Raw genomic sequence first — 17,065 nt, forward strand, 5'->3', positions numbered from 1 at the left:
TGCAATACATAGTACCTTTAACAGAGAAATGGCCCAAGCCACATCACGGGAGGGAAGGGGCAGGGACACCAAGCAGGAGTTGGAGCAGCTGGAGGGGGGGGGGGGGGGGGGGGAGAAAAAAGTTATGGAAGGTGACTGCAGATATGGTAAAAAAGCTAGATTTTGAAAATGGTGTGAGACGTAGCAAGGCAGATGGGTTTAATAAGAAAATTCCACATCATAGGGACATGGCAGTTGAAGGTTCTGACCCTGATGGAGGTTTGGTTCGATTAAAACAAGATTACAAATTTTCAAGTTTCTATACTCTTACTTTAGAACATTTATCAGTTAAAATAATTTTTTTTTCAGAAAAGGCACTTGTATTTTGAAATCCAAAAGATGATCCAACAGTATGAAAAAGGTTAACAGATCTTACTTATAGCTTGGTTTTTATTGAGAAATATGGGTGAAGGGCTAAGGGCCTTTGTGCAGGATGTGAACAAGATTGAAAAGAGTAGTGACCTTCTGGTCCTCCGTCTGTGGTCTACTACTCTTACTGCCCTTCCTCACTGACAGTAGAGTCTTAAACCACCCTTGAACGTTCTCCGTGGATTTCTTTGCCTTGCCAGCTCCATCTCCTACTTTAAAGGCCTGCTCAAAATTGACCTCTTTGATGGTGCTTTCCTTGACTTTCCCCAACTATCCCCTAATTCCTGAGTGGTGTCCATCGGTAAAGCACCTTGGGGCATTTTGTTCCATGAAAGGTGCTATATAACAACTTGCAGTTGTTTAGGTGATGTCATGCTTGGATTCCAATAGGCTGAAGATTGTAGAGGCAACTACATTAAATTATTTAGTTTAAAGATTTTTCAATTAAATTGATGGATTGTTCAGCATTCCAATTAACACTGATGTTTAAAAAAAAATTTTCAAACAATTTTATAAAATAACAGTAAAATGAAAAGATCTGTTTATGGTGGCCTGACATTAATATTTTTTGGCATTATCTCGTTGTTAGGAGACTTAATTACAAAACAGCAGAGACAAAACTCAACTGGTTCACTCATGAACTTTAGAGAAGGAAACCTACTGTCCTTACCTGGATTGGCATATATGTGACTCCAGTCTCACACCAATGTGGCTGATTCTTAACTACCCTCTGAAGTGGCTTATCAAAGCACTTTCAAGAAGGCAGCCCACCACCGCTATCACCTTCTCAGGGCATCTAGGAATGGCTAATAAATGCCAGCCTTGCCAGCGATGCCCACATCCCAAGAATGAATAATAAAAAAAAAGAGCAGAGCAATACTCTGGGGAAATGAACTCCCCTATGGCTTAGTACTGTTTAATGCTTTGCATGGTCAACACTCACATGAAGAATGGCCATTTGGGTGAGATACTGAAGGGCAGCTTTTTCCCATGGAACTGTACTCCAGAAAGAGTCTGCGCCTTCAAGAGAGGGAGGGGAAAAGTTTGGGAAAATATACATCCTGAACACCAAAAAATTAAAAATGTTGTCATTTTAATTACAGCATGTAGCTTCTTTGAAGCTATGTGTTTTTATATTAAAATAAAACACTTGCTGATTAGTTACACAGTTGCACGGCATGACCCCAGTGTAGTGACAGAAAAGATCATTAATACTCTCCCTCACGTCACTGGTTGGATATCTCAGCTGCACAACAGCAGGAAAACCCTCTCACGGGACTTCCTACAGGTAGTGTGTGTCCCTAGAGGCACTCGAAAGAACATACAACGACACACACACACACACACACACACACACCAATCTGCGTTGGCGATATATATGGGAGGTCAAGACCAAGTCAACAACAACTTTCATTCTTATGGTGCCTTTATGTAGAAAAACATCCCAAGGCACCTGAAGAGGCATAATCTGAAATAAATGGATGCCGAGCCAAAGGAGGAGATATTAGGGGGAAGGTGACCAAAAGCTTGATCAAAGAGATGGGGCTTTAAGGAGGGTCTTAAAAGGAGGGGGAGGTGGAGAGATTTCTGGTGAAGTGAGGTCTTTATTTGAACAAGGATATGCAGACATAATTCTGTTCCCATTTCCAAGTTATATATTCTGTCCTTATTTCTATATTATTTACAGCTAAATAGAAAAATGTACAGCAATTTGAGAAGCAGAGGAATAAAACTGGTTGGAGCATGGGAGTTTGAGAAGCTGTGACACACAAAGTAGACACTACAGTGCCACCAATGGTGGGAGGGTGTAATTACAGTGTGACAAGTTTACATAGGCAGTTTCTATTATAAATATGGACATAGGAATTTATAATGGAAAAGTTGGCAAAAGCATGACAAAAACATAACAGTAAGTAAGCTTTTGTAGATGGGAAGTGTGCACATACATAAGATTTGTAATATATTATAGGTAATCTGTACTTACAATGGGGTACTGTCCCATTTATCTTTTACATTTAATTCCACATCCCTCTGTTCAACCAGATAGCTGAAAAAATAAAATAAAGTACAACTCTATTAATATCTTATAAAAAGTACCAATGTAATTTTAGATGTCACAAGATCAGCATACTGAACCCTATACGTAAAGATAAAAAGAACGCAGAGGAAAAGTGATGAAGGTGCTGTCCCTTGCAAATATAGAGCTTGCTATTTACTCTATAAACATGTGCACTGCAGATTGTGCTGGTTGCATGAAAGCTTCAAGCTGTGGTAACCTTCACATATCTCCATCTGTCTTCCCTTCTTCTTACAAGCTACAGGCTTTTAAAACAGAACCTTGGCATCGCTTGAAAGAAGGAAAGAAAAAAGGAGGAAAGAAACTTATATTTATACAGCGCCTTTCACGACATCCCAAAACGCTTCACAGACATTTAAGTATTTTTTAAGCATTGTCACTATTGTAATGTAGGCAAATACAGCAGCCAATTCGCACACAGCAAGGTCCCACAAACAGCAATTAAATAAACGACCAGATAACCTGTTTTGGTGAGTTGGTTAAGAGTTAAATGTTGGCCAGAGCATTGGAAGAACTCCCCTGCTCTTCTTCAAATAGTCTCATGGAATCTTTTATGTCGACCCGAAAGGGCAGACATGGCCTCGGTTTAATGTCTCATCTGAAAGATGGTACAGCCGACTGTGCACTGGCACTGGAGAGTCAGCCTGGATTATGTGCTCAAGTCTCTGAAATGGGGCTTGAACCCACGACCTTCATACTCAGGAGGTGACGTTTCCACTTACAGATCCTGAGGAAATTGCAGCAATACATGATTATTACAAAACATTAAACATATTTGAAAGAATGTGAACTAGTTTTATTCAAAATACTATGACCTAGAAATTACTGTTTGTGATATTACCAGACGAACACCTAACGCAGTCATATCAAAATCCTCTGTCTGCTTTTTTAACACAGCATTAACCTGTACATTTTAAATGGGTTACCACCTCCACTAAAATATCAGGCAGAAGAACTTCATAGAAAAGCTTTAAATGTCCGTCTGTCAATATTTCCATCAGTAATCTCCAGGCTTATGGATTTCGGATTTGAAGCTCAGCTGTAGAATTACTAGATAGGTCATTTTGAAATTATCAGCTATTTATTATCTATTATCCCTTTGCTACTTCTCACATGCCAGCTTCCACACTGTCCTCCTCCAGACGGGATACAATCGCCATCAGTGGCAAATTTATTTTGATATTGTGTTATCCAGAACAAGCCAGCAGCTGACAGGGGCCCTACAATATAAACTGCCAGAAATTCGAGCCTCCAACTGTGTCAGGAACCCAAATTTCATGGGTTCTCGGAACTGCCATCAGAGGCACCCATTTTGTTGCCTCTCTAAATAAGCTCATTAGGAACTGGCACGACATTGCACACAAAAGCGGAGAGTGGGTCTTTATTTGAGTATTGCTGCCCCAGTGTCTTAATCCATAATGTTAAAATGGCTGAGTCACTCCTCCATATCTGACAGGAGACTTAATCCGTCACCTCCTTTTTACTTCAGTTATTTGGAGAGTCTGGAGAAGCTGGGATTCTTCTCCTTAGAGCGGAGAAGGTTAAGAGGAGATTTAATAGAGGTGTTCAAAATTATGATGGGTTTTGATAGAGTAGATAGGGAGAAATAGTTTCCACTGACAGTAGGGTTGGTAAGCAGAGGACACAGATTTAAGAAGCCTAGGGTGAGATGAAGAGAATTTTTTTTTACGTAGCGAGTTGTTATGATCTGGAATTCACTGCCTGAAAAGGTGGTGAAAGCAGATTTAATAGTAACTTTCAAAAAAGAATTGGATAAATACTTAAAAAGGAAACATTTGCAGGGCTATGGGGAAAGGGCAGGGGAGTGGGACTAAATGGATAGCTCTTTCAAAACTGACACAAGTACAATGGGTGAATGTGCTGTATGATTCTATAACAAGTCCAATCTGATTGACGGCTAAAAATTGGCAAAATTTAAGCCCTGTGGCCAACTATAATCAAATGGCATGCTTAATATTTCACATGTAACATCTGACATTTTCAACTATTGTTTGATTCCCTTATGCTGTCCCTAGTAATGCTCATCTACAGATACTTACAGCAACGTTGTCACTCAAGGTATTTAGAAGGTTGGTGCCAAAACACTGTGATGCATTATATGGTCAACATTCCTCCCTCAACCAAAAATAGATTAACCGTTCATTCATCTCATTGCTGTTTGTGAGTCCTCACTACGAGAAAAATGGCATTCACCTATATAGTTTCTTTGGCAGCACATTCCATACCCACGACCTCCACCACCCAGGACATGGGCAGCAGGTCCATGCGAACACCATCACCTCCAAGTCCTCCTCCAAGTCAAACACCACCCTGACTTGGATATATGTCGCCATTTCTTCATTGTCAATGGGTCAAAACCTTGGAACTCCCGATGTAACAGGACCACACGGACTGCAGCGGTTCAAGAAGTAGACCCACCACCACCTTCTCAAGGGCAACCAGGGATGGGCCAGCAATGCCCACATTCAGAGAATGAATTTAAAAAAAATTGGTTGCACTTAAAAAAAAAAGAATAATTTCATTGTTTGTGACGAGCTTTAGGACTCAGAAAAGGGTAAGGTATTGTATGAATGAGTGTTCCTTCATGTGTGATTCTCCTAACTTTATCACCTCATATTGGTCCCACCACCACCAGTGAGAAGCCTGTAATCACCATTTCTTCACGTGATTTGCAGCTTGAAATGCTTCTTCGAGATAACAACATAAGTTTGAGGGTCACAAAAGATAATTGTATTGTTGGATCTGTTTCACGGTACAAGAGTTTCACATTCCCATTAATTATGCTTTTAAGAATTGAACAAAAATCTCACATATCCATTGACTGCACTTCACTGAAATCCTAGTGACGAAACATAAAGTCAAGAGGCCATTTGGTCCATACAGTTCACTCCTTCACCTGGATACTGTTTTAAGACGCAATTTGCGTCACCTGATTCCTCTTCACCCCAGGCTGCAGAATCATCCATGACACAGCATCAGCATGACATCAATGAAGCGGCAGAAACATCGGCGAATCAAGAGATACAAACTGTACTTGGCAGCATTGAATTTATTTTACTTTCAGACCCCCCCCCCCCGACCCCTCATTCCCCCCCACCCACCCCACGACCTCTCACCCCCCCCCCCCCCCCCCCCCTTCAAGCTATACTGTTTTCCTGCAGAATCCAATAGGGAATTCAGGAGAAATTTCTTTACCCAGAGTGTCGTTAAAATGTGGAATTCACTACCACATGGAGTAATTGAGGCCACTAGCATAGATGCATTTAAGGGGAAGATAGCTAAACACATGAGGGAGAAAGGAGTAGAAGGATATCCTGATAGGGTGAGACAAAGCAGGCTCAAGTGGAGCATAAACACCGGCATAGACCAGATGGGCCAAATAGCCTGTTTTTGTGCTGAAATCTATGTAATCTATGGTCATTCTTCATCTGTTTCCTGCACATAACCACTATTCATCAAACCCTCCCCCCCTCGACCCCACTAATTCGGAATTGCTCCTTTAGAATGCATCAACTGACCCCGTCAAGAGACACAATAAAGACCATGAAATAAAACACATTTATATAGTGCGTTATTGTTCTTTAAGGCTGCATTTTCCCTACAACTGTAGAGTTGGTGTGCACTTTTCACCAACGCTAAAGCTATATTATAAATCTGAAGTCAGTGGCCGACCCAAATTCGGAGCCAGTGGCCAACCCGAATCCTGAGGATAACGGAGGAGGGAGACTCACTCCACTTCACTCCAGAGTCAGGTTGACACCTGACCCCATATTTACTCTACAATTCTGAATATCATTGCAAAGTGAGATGGCCTCCCACAGTTGAAGCATAACTCAATCTTAGAAATGTCTCAATGTGTTTCATATACAATACGTTATTTTAATATACAGTTGCTATTACAGATGCAAATGTAACAGCATTCCAAATATAGCAATGACATAAATGATAAGTTAATCTGTTTTTGGTGATGTTGGTTGAGGGCAGTACATTGACCAGGACACGAGGAGAACTCTTTGCTCTTCCTTCAATTGTGTCATGGGACATTTAACCTACATCTGAACCCGTGAAACAGACAGGCCATTTAATGCTTCATTTGATATAAGGCACCACCAACATTGCAGTACTCCTTCAGTACTGCACTGGAATACCAACTTATATTCTGTGCTCAAGTCTTGATGCAGACATGAACCTAAAACCTTCTGACCCAGACAGTGGTGCTGCTAACCGAATTAAGCTGGAAACATGGCAAGTTGGGTAGCATCTGAAAAGAGAAAAACGAGTTAACATTTTGGGCGTAACCCTTTATCACTCCTAAAGAAGGGTCCCCATCCAAACAGTAACCTAGCTTTCCTCTCAGATGCTGAATGACCCGCTGTTGTTTTCCAAAATTTTCTGTTTCTATTTCAGCATTTACGCCCCCCCCCCCCTCCACCCCCCGAGTTCTTCTGTACTGGTGAGTCGGCCCAGGCTCAGCACGCCAGCCCAGGCTCAGTGGGTAGCACACTCGCCTCTGAGTCAGATGGTCATGAGTTCTTCAAGTCCCACTCCAGAGACTTGAGCATGTAATACTCCACTATCAGAGGTGCCGCCTTTCAGATGAGACGTTAAAATGAGGCCCTGTCTGCCCTCTCAGGTGGATGTAAAAGATCCCATTGCACTGTTCGAAAAAGCAGGGTAGTTCTCCTGGTGTCCTGGCCAATATTTATCCCTCAATCAACAGCAATGAAAAAACAGGTTATCTGGTCATTATCACATTGCTGTTTGTGGGACCTTGCCGTGCACAAATTGGCTGCCACATTTCCTACATTAAGTACTTTCAGATTGTAGCCACTTGTACTGGGCTGTAAAGCACTTTGGGACATCCTACGGTCATGAAAGGCGCTATAGAAATGCAAGTTCTTTCCTCTTTTTTTACTTGTTCTGCATAAAATACCTCTCTTCGCCCAATTATTGATTTGCTTCATTATTTTGGAGCACATCCAACCATTAATCTTTTTTCCCCAAAGTGGTAGATTTCCTTTCCTTCGCCCATCTTCATCTCTAAGCAACTAAAGCCTGCAATTGTGTCTGTTGTCCCTGGGTCTTTTACATTGCCCCTAAATCGTAAGGTGGATACAACACTCTGGGGGTAATTTTCCAAGTTCACACTTATCAGCAGTGAACTTCACCCACTGACAATGCACGTTAGAAATTCAGGTGTGCGTTGCCCACGATTCTCAGTCCAATAACGCAGTTAGTTAGTTAGATTCTCCTGTTCCTAGTGGCACTTGAGGCAACCTATTTCTTCCAGTGCTGTCTGTCCAGAGCAAGATATTTGACTCCGATCGGAGTATCATCTTGCCTTACATCCAGCAGATCGCAGTTCTCCGCAGTTGGTGTTTATATTTGCAGGTATGTAACAGACTCGTCTTGTCTCTGGGTTGTTTCCGTAACCAAAGATATTTTTACATTGACAGTCTCACAACCCCCTACCAGGAGGGCCGGTGGTCTGGCCTTTAGTCTGGCTCCTACCTTTTGACCTGTTTGGCTTGGGTGGCCCTACCAGGAGTTATACTCCCGCCAGCATATCTCTCAGGATAGGAGCCCGCAAGCCTTCCCACTACATCAGGGTGCAGTCCCAAGGGAAGGCATTAATGTCGGCTCCCAGCTGGAAGCACAAACACAGAAAATTATCTCCTCCATGTACAGCATGTCTGAACTGTGAAATACAGATCCCTCAGCCAGGGTTCCCACCCCTGATAGTCACAAATATGCGTACCAGCCAGAACGGTAATCAGGTGAGAACAGGGATCATGATATTCCCCGTGATCAAATAATCTGCTGACACTCACTATCTAGGCTCTGATATGATAGAAAGGCCACTTGGATCAGGTGCTAGTGCCCATGGAATCATATCTGGAGAAGAGAGACAGGGAGGGAAAGAAAAAAGAAAAAAGGAAACACAAGCACTGAGGAGAATTAATAATTGATTGACAGCTTCGAGGACTTCACAGCAATGAGCTCAATGTGAGTTTAGCAAAACAGCAGGGAAATAATAACAAGATTGTCAGTCTAGAAATGTAGCAAGAGCGGGGATCATGAATTAGTTTTCCAGCTAGAAAGTAGAAAATGACTGTTCCCAATTTTAGACCGGGATAATGAGAAACTCTACTGGAGCACTTCATGGTTCGGAATGCTGGCACACCGACAGGCAGCAACTGTTCTTCTAAACTGGCTTCTAAAGCAAAGTGATTGATTCTGAACACTGTAAATTCACAAACATTTTTAGAAACAGGAAAGAGCTTTAGGACTAACAAGCCCATCAATTTCTGCTTTACACCTACTCATATTCTTCAATCTCTTCTCTCCCATCTGGGGGGGGGGGGGGGGGGGAAAGAGGGGGTTCATTTCCTCTGGTAGCACAAATACAAGTTAATGACTTATCTAAACAGCACATAAAATAATTTAAGCACACTAGTGCGCCGTCAGAAGAGAACTAAGCCCTTAACTCCTATCTTGGACCCATTTAAATTGCCTTTTGAGTGAAAAAGTTCTGCACGACTTCACTTTCTATACATTATAAACACCTTAGCGGCACCAACTGGTATAGCTTATGTTATGATGTTGGTAAATTTGCCTGACTATATTGTGTGACCCACTGATGCCCGTCATGTATTCTTACATACATAGAATGTACAGCACAGAAACAGGACATTTGGTGCAACTGGTCTACACGGTGTTTATGGTCTACACGAGCCTCCTCCCTCTCTACTTCATCTAATCCTATCAGCATATCCTTCCGTTCCTTTGTCCCTTATGTGTTTATCTAGCTTCCCCTTAAATTCATCTATGCTATTCGCCTCAATTACTCTTTGTAGTAGCGAGTTCCACATTCTAACCACTCTCTGGGTAACAAAGTTTCTCCTGAATTCCCTATTGGATTTATTAGCGATTATTTTATATTTATGACCTCTAGTTTTGGACGCCCCCAATTTTTTTCTTGGAATGTGGGAGACAGCAGCAGAGCAGCAGGATTCATTGCCCATGCCCAGTGTCTCATGAGCATTAAGAGACAACCATGTGTAGGCCAGGACAGGTAAGGGTGGCAGGTTCGCTTCCCTGAAGGACATTAGTGAACCAGTTGGGTTTTTACAACAGCTTTCATGGTCACTTTTTCAGGTGACAAATTTCCACATTTACTGAATATTCAGATCTAAACTCATGACATCAGGGTTGCTAGTCCTGTACCATGACCACCACACAACCATACCCCATGCTCGCTCTCAACGTTAGCATTTAAAACACAGAGATCTCCTCCTTTTAGGAATTGCGCTGCAATTCAATGAAGCTGCAGTTGCTGTTTATTGGAATATGCTGCCTGAAAAGTATGCTATTGTCCCTGAAAAAAATGGGACACAAAGCTTTAATTAAAAAAAAACAGAAAAAAGCTGGAATTACACAGCGAGTTGGCTGGCATCTGGAAGCAAAAAGACAGGTTAACATTTCGGGTGTGAGCCTTTACCCACCTGAAAACACTAACCTATCTTTATCTTTCAGGTGCTGATTGACCTTATTACACATTTTATTTCTGAGATCCAGGATTCACAGGTTTTTCTTTTTATCTCTACTACATGATTGTCTAATTCTGGCCACAAAACCATCCTTGCCTGTAATCTGCATTTTCTCTCTCTCCTAAAAATGCAGCAATTTACCTACCTCCACCCTCCTCTCCCACCCAATACCTTTCAGTCCCCGCTTTTAAAAAAATTGCACGGAAATCACATCACCACTTGTGTATCTTACGTTTTGGCTATGGGTCAGGAAGTGGGATATCAGTAAAATCTCAGGGATTTTGCCCGACATCAGTGTTCATCAAACAAAGTGCTCAGAGATGAGGCAAATATTCCCCACAGATTTACTGACATGTGTTTTACTCATTTGTAACCAAAGTAAAATTCATACAATGATGCTTGCTATCTCACAATTCCGCTAGCCCGTCACCTTTCAGTGTTTGTTTCATTGTACATAAGTATCATAGAATCGTGGAAGGAGGCCATTTGGCCCATCGGTCTTGGGCCGGCTTTTTGAAAGAGCTATCCAATTAGTCCCACTCCCCCACTCTTTCCCCATAGCCCTGCAAATTTTTCCTTTTCAAGTATTTATCCAATTCCCTTTTGAAAGTTACTACTGAATCTGTTTCCACCACCCTTTCAGGCAGCATATTCCAATAGCATCAATAGGATTCAGTATCCCGAATGAACACCCTTCACAACTGACAGGGTTGGCACATATAAAAGGTGACTCATCTTCCCTGTAGCTGTCCCCTCCCTCCCATTAGCCACTGTTACCCTTTTTGTCCTATTGGTTTTGCTTCCATGTTCCTTTCTGACTTGTTATCCTAGAATAAAACGTTTAGCTGCCCCTGTTCTCATCTCGATTACTCTCTGGACTGTGTTTCTCAGCTGAAGTATCAGGTGGCCTTGAACTCCTGGACTATGGGATTACCCTGGGCATGCCCAACTTCCTCTCTCTCTCTCCACCATTTGTTCTCAGGATGTGAGCAATGCTGACAAGACACATTTTTTGCCCAACCCAGTTGTCCTTGAGTGCAGTAGTGGACCACCTTCTTGCTTCATAGCAGTTTGCGTTTTTTCTGACACTGTATTACCTCCAGTATTGTAAATGTTCTACTCATTCCTGCTGCTTGTTAAAATGTTTGGGTTTCTAAGCCTTTCTCTGTATTTGAGTCTGATTTCCAAAAGTTGCAAATAAAAAGGGTTCTTTTCAAAACTTAAAAATAAATGCAAATTACAACTCACGTTTAATATGGCACCTTTCATGCAATGAAACATCCAAAGGGGCTTTTACAGGAGGGCACTGAGCAGGAAGTAATGGAGAAGTTAGGTTTTGAAAACAGGGAGTGAGATATCAAGGCAAAAGATGTTTGGGGGGGGAAAAAAAAAAGTCCCTTGCTGAGGGCTCTCCCACTAATGGAATAAGTAGGCCATTCTGTCTCCCGAGCACGTGCCGCTAGGATTGGAGAGTGTAAGGGGGGGGGACATGCTGTAGACTGGAGTCAGAAGAGTGGAAAACACACATGTTGCTGAGGTAGGGAGTAGTAAGGCCATCGAGAAGTGGCAGTCAGCGAGGACAGGACTGATGGGTATCGGGATAGGATACGCACTGCAGAACTCAGAAGGTGTTTATTTAGTGTCGAGCTGGGGGAGGCCAGCAAGGAGGGTTCTGGAGAAATATTATAAATAAATAATTAGTTCAACACAAGCCCAAGGTGATGCATTTCTGGGTGGGTTCGCTGACATTCTAAATGACTCTAAAGCAATACCAATACTGGGACAACATTAGGAAGGCAAATAGTATGTTAGCCTTTATCGCAAGGGGGTTGGAGTATAAGAGTAAGGACATCTTGCTAAACACCCCTTCTTCCCACTGTGGATGTAATTAACTGATATTTTGATATCCAGTTTACTTTGGTTAAAGAAGAACTTCTAAATGGTTTAGTGGAACAAACACACTGGTTTCATACCAGGCCATATAGGCCAGGAAGGACCCAGTCCGATCCCTGGCCTGTGCTCAGGGAGCAAAGCTCAGTCAGATCAGGGATGCTGCAATTGACTTTGGAGCACCTGAGGTAGGGAGGAATCCAAAACAATTCAGCCAAGTTTCCTGTTCCTGATTGCTGGTTAAGTGAGGCCAACCAGGATGTGCATTATGTGCAGTTGCCGGGCAAGACAGGAATCAAATTTTTAAGCTGTGATACCCTCCAAACTCAAATAGTTTGCTGACGCTCACTAACTAAGCAAGGTACCCTGGCACCTGTGAAACTACATCCCAGCATGAATCAGCGTCACTGAGCGATTGGAAAAAAATTGGAGTACAAAACAAAAACAGATTTCAAAAAGGATGAATCATTAAAGAGCAATAATGAGTTTTGGGATGTGAGCATAACAGGGAGCTTTTAACCTCCCCATTAATAATTGTAATACTTGACATTGGTGAGTGTCAAAAGAGGCATTTGCATAATAAAACATCCAACATAAACATGAATTAGCATTTATTAAAATGTTGGCTAATCCATTCATTCCAAAAATAACATGTGGGTTATGCACAGGTATAGATAAAATCTCTGAAATAAGGTGTTGGATTTTAACTTGCTACATCCATATAGCTCTTCCATTCCTCACTGTTATACCTGTACTTTCTAAAACATTAAGATGGTGAGGATCACTCATGCTAGTTTTCAAATTTAGCTTACTTTTATGTACATCACTTTTATGCATAGTGACAAATCTTTGAAGGTGTCAGGGCAAGCTGATAAGGCGGTTAAGAAAGCATATGGGATATTTGGCTTGTAAATAGGGGCATTGAATACAAAAACAAGGAAGTCATGCTAAACCTTCACAAATCACTGGTTAGGCCTCAGCTGGAGTATTGTGTGCAATTCTGGGCACCATACTTAAGGAAGGATATCAAGGCCTTGGAGAGGGTACAGAAGAGATTTACCAGGATGATACCAGGGATGAGGGACTCCAGTTATGTGGAGAGATTGGAAAAGCTGGGATTGTTCACCTTAGAGCAGAGAAAGTTAAGGGGAGACCTAATAGAGGTGTTCAAAATTATGAGGAGTTCTGATAGAACAAATAAGGAGAAACTGTTTCCTCTGGCAAGTGGGTCAGTAACCAGAGGTCATAGATTTAAAATAATTGACAAAAGAACTAGGAGGGGAAATCAGGAGAAATGTTTACATACAGAGGGTTGGTAAGGTCTGGAACGCACTATCTGAAAGGGTGGTGGAAGCAGGTTCCATAGGAACTTTCAAAAGGCAACTGGACATGTACTTGAAGAGGGCTAATTTGCAGAGTTATGGGAAAAAAAGCTGGGGTGTGGTACTAAATTGGACAGCTCTTTCAAAGAGCCAGCATAGGCACAACAGGCTGAATGGCCCCCTGCTGTGCTGTAAGATTCTATGATTCTAACATCACTCAAAAATATAATTCCACTTGTCTGAATAAGTTTGGAATCTGTGCAACATTTGATGGTCATGAATCTCACTCCTAAAAATACGGTGTCTTGGCCAACATCTAACTCTCAACCAACATCACTAAAACAGATTACTTGGTCATAATCACATTGCTGTTTGTGGGACCTTGCTGTGCGCAAAATTGGTTGCCACATTTCTTACATTACAACAGTGACTACACTTCAAAAGTACTTCTTCATTGGCTGAAAAGTGCTTAGGTCGTTGAATGCGCTATATAATTGCAAGTCTTTCTTTTCTTTTTAAAATGTCCTTAACATTGACAGCTGTGATGCTGTCCCTCAACACACCTTACTATAACTATAGGCTACTACTTTTGTGTCAATGAAAAGCGGTTCTAGGTTTACAGCGACAGGAAATAAGCAGCATAACTTCAAAGTCGGCTCACGATTTCACTCTGGGAATGCACTAGAGCAGAGTAATGGTGAAACCCGCTCGCTGGCGGGGGTAGGTCATATCATACCATTTGTGCTCGACAACTGAGTGGAGTATAACTCCAATCCTGAGTGAAACTAGGTTTAAAAAGGTACTCGGGCAGTTCTAAACAATTACTAAACTTATTACAGTCTTCTTAATATCATGAGAGTGTGCATGCTCATCACTTGCTCTCCCCTAACATTAAGAAATGGCCAACACAAGGGCCGCAGAGCTCCATCCACGCACGAACGCAGAGCTGTATGTGAGTAGAATAAGATTCACGGCCAGGGTCAGCCTGTAATATAACTCAGGTTACTGACAGTGCTTCAGTCGATGACTACCATTCTCAAACTGGAAGCACAGTATAAAAATCTCAGATCAGCTCACTGGATTATGGGTTGCTACCTATTGCCACATCTAAACAGGGAATAGGATAAGAGCAGTGCAGGGAGTGAAATCACAGTCAGAGATTTTTTTCTTTGTTGCTTCATAAACCTAAATAAATATGCCTCTTGTAAACCTTATTAAATAACGAGCCTGAATTTGCAGAAAACTTGCGCCATAGTAATGGCATATCTACAACGTAGGTCATTATTACGGTGCAGAAATTCCAGGAAATTATGGCATGAGTGACTTACGCCATTACTTAAGTTACACCCTAATTTCCTGGGACTTTTGCGAATGCTCCACAGACACTCTCACCAAAAAGTTGAAGAGCTAATTATCATAGCTCGGCCCCCATTAAACTGAATGGCGAGATGGAGTTTGCTGAATTAATGCCACTGTGATCGATAAAGCCACTTAGACCATTACAGAATGGCGCTGGAAGGCTCAGAATCAGTAAAGTATTCAATCACTCAGCAGTTTGCCTGACGATGACATTTTTACTGACTTGTTCTAGTAACTTCATCGAAAGCTTAAACCTCAATTAAGTAACGAAATAAGTGTTTTGACAGCCAGACATGTTCTGGTTTTCCCACCGACTGCTATGATTTCGATATTATTGAGCTCGTTTGCTAAGCATGGATTGCACCTGTAATGAAATATGACAAGGGACTGTATGCAGTTCAGGAGACAAACCAATGCATACGGGTCCCTTCTTAAAGCCAATTTATATGTTTATACTATATGATGGTTCCAGTACAAGCTCATCAATCAAATTAAACCAGACCTGGACAATCTGTCCATAAATACTGCAACCCATCCCCATACTATCAGGTCCGAGCCATTGCTCCTAAACACGTCCCTGCTAAATAATCTGTTGTTCCATCCTGTATTAGGCCCCGGTACCTCGGAGGTGTAGCAGAAATTGGCACTGCTGTTTCTGATTCGTCGCTATGCTCGCTAATAAGAATAATTAGAACTATTTTTCCAACTAATTGTGGCGTGAATTCACCACTGGAAGATCAGTGGGCCTAATGGTCTAAGTTATGGCCTTTGTCACCAATATCACCACGGGAGCGAATTCCGGGCCATTGTCTCTGCTAGGCGTGTGGTGAAGGAGATCCCAAGTGTATCCACTTTTTAACCTTCAGAAGCAAGAATATGTCCACTTTTTGGCAGCATGTAATTGAGGGCATATGGAACGTACCCACTTTTTACTTTTGGAGACCAAGATCCTTGCTCCAAAATCACACATGATCAACAGGTGAGTCTCTGTGGCAGTTATCTTTTTGGCCCTTGGCCATATGCTCCCCTCGCCCCAGTGCTCCCCTCGCCCCCCTGCCCATATACTCCCCTCGCCCCCCTGCCCATATACTCCCCTCGCCCCCCTGCCCATATACTCCCCTCGCCCCCCTGCCCATATACTCCCCTCGCCCCCCTGCCCATATACTCCCCTCGCCCCCCTGCCCATATACTCCCCTCGCCCATATACTCCCCTCGCCCATATACTCCCCTCGCCCATATACTCCCCTCGCCCATATACTCCCCTCGCCCATATACTCCCCTCGCCCATATACTCCCCTCGCCCCCCTGCCCATATACTCCCCTCATCCCCCCCTGCCCCCTTGCTCTCCTCGCTCCCCTCACCCCCCTCACCCCCCTGCCCATATTCGCCTCTCTACCCATATTCGCCCCTCACCCTGCCCCTGCCCCTACCCCTACCCCTGCCCCTACCCCTACCCCTGCCCCTACCGTCAGCAGCACCCCCCAGACACACACGCACCCCGGACTGTTGGCTCGGTGATACGGTGTGTCCGTGTCCCTGCGACTCCAGCAGTGGCTGTCAGTCTCCCTCAGCGGCATCTACCTTGAACCCAACGGCAGCACCTGGGCCTCAGCCGAGACTCACCGCACTCGGGAGAGTTCGCCCTTCCTGCAGCTGGTGAATAGTTCGCTGGTGTCCATCTCTCCCCCGCTGGAGCTCGGATTCGATGCATCGACTCGCTATTCCGGAGGCCAGTGTTATTATTATTTTATATCTCGCTCGGGAGGCGGTGCCCGCAGCGCCCTGCGCCTCGAATGTAAACACGACGCCCTCCGTCAGCGCGGCGACCAGGCAGACTGCCCGTCACAGCGCCACCTGCCGCCTGGGAGGAGCACCGGGTCCTCCCACCACAAAAGCCACCAATACGTTGTATTGCGGTCACTCGCCGGCGTGTTGACAAAACACTGTCAGGCTGTATTTATTTGCATATTTTTGGTTTAACCTGTGACCTCACTGATGAGACCTTTCCCTGCTCTGGATTGCTGGTTGCCAGTCTGACTCGGACCGTGTGCCATTGGGGATCTGGGGTGGAGAGCGTTGCACGGAGCAGTCGCGACCAATCGGCGGTTACGCCATTTCACGGACTCCCGGGCCGCCTGCAATTTCTGCGGCCTGGACGAGTCCGTGTTTCATTTGTTCACAGGGTGTAATGTACCTGTAATGAATCTGTAATGTACCTGTAATGAATCTGTAATCCAAAATCTGTATTGAGTGTAATGCAAAGAGATACCCTAGAGTGTCATGAACTGTAATTATGTACAATGTTTTCATTGAACTGTACTTGATGTAACCTGCAAATTGTATAATCTGTATTGTGTACGTTTGGAATGTAATATGACAACTGTTTTGTATGTTTTGCTATAAATTTTATGAATAAAGTTTATTTTATGAAAAAAAA

The 17,065-nt window shown here is 43.1% G+C and overlaps 1 protein-coding gene across 1 annotated transcript in view; it reads right to left on the reverse strand.

Annotated features, from left to right (window-relative positions):
• abtb1 (ankyrin repeat and BTB (POZ) domain containing 1) overlaps positions 1 to 16,447 on the reverse strand; it is a 56,573-nt gene extending 40,126 nt beyond the window's left edge. The window contains exons 1-2 of the mRNA XM_067998400.1: positions 16,252 to 16,447; positions 2,393 to 2,455 (exon numbers count right to left, since the gene is read on the reverse strand). Of these exons, the coding sequence (XP_067854501.1) occupies positions 2,393 to 2,455; positions 16,252 to 16,307 (119 nt within the window). The 5' untranslated portion in view covers positions 16,308 to 16,447. The remainder of the gene's footprint in view (positions 1 to 2,392; positions 2,456 to 16,251) is intronic.
• Positions 16,448 to 17,065: the final 618 nt, after the last annotated feature.

The sequence above is a fragment of the Heptranchias perlo genome, chromosome 17, assembly GCF_035084215.1.
Source record: "Heptranchias perlo isolate sHepPer1 chromosome 17, sHepPer1.hap1, whole genome shotgun sequence".
NCBI classification, from domain to species: domain Eukaryota; kingdom Metazoa; phylum Chordata; class Chondrichthyes; order Hexanchiformes; family Hexanchidae; genus Heptranchias; species Heptranchias perlo.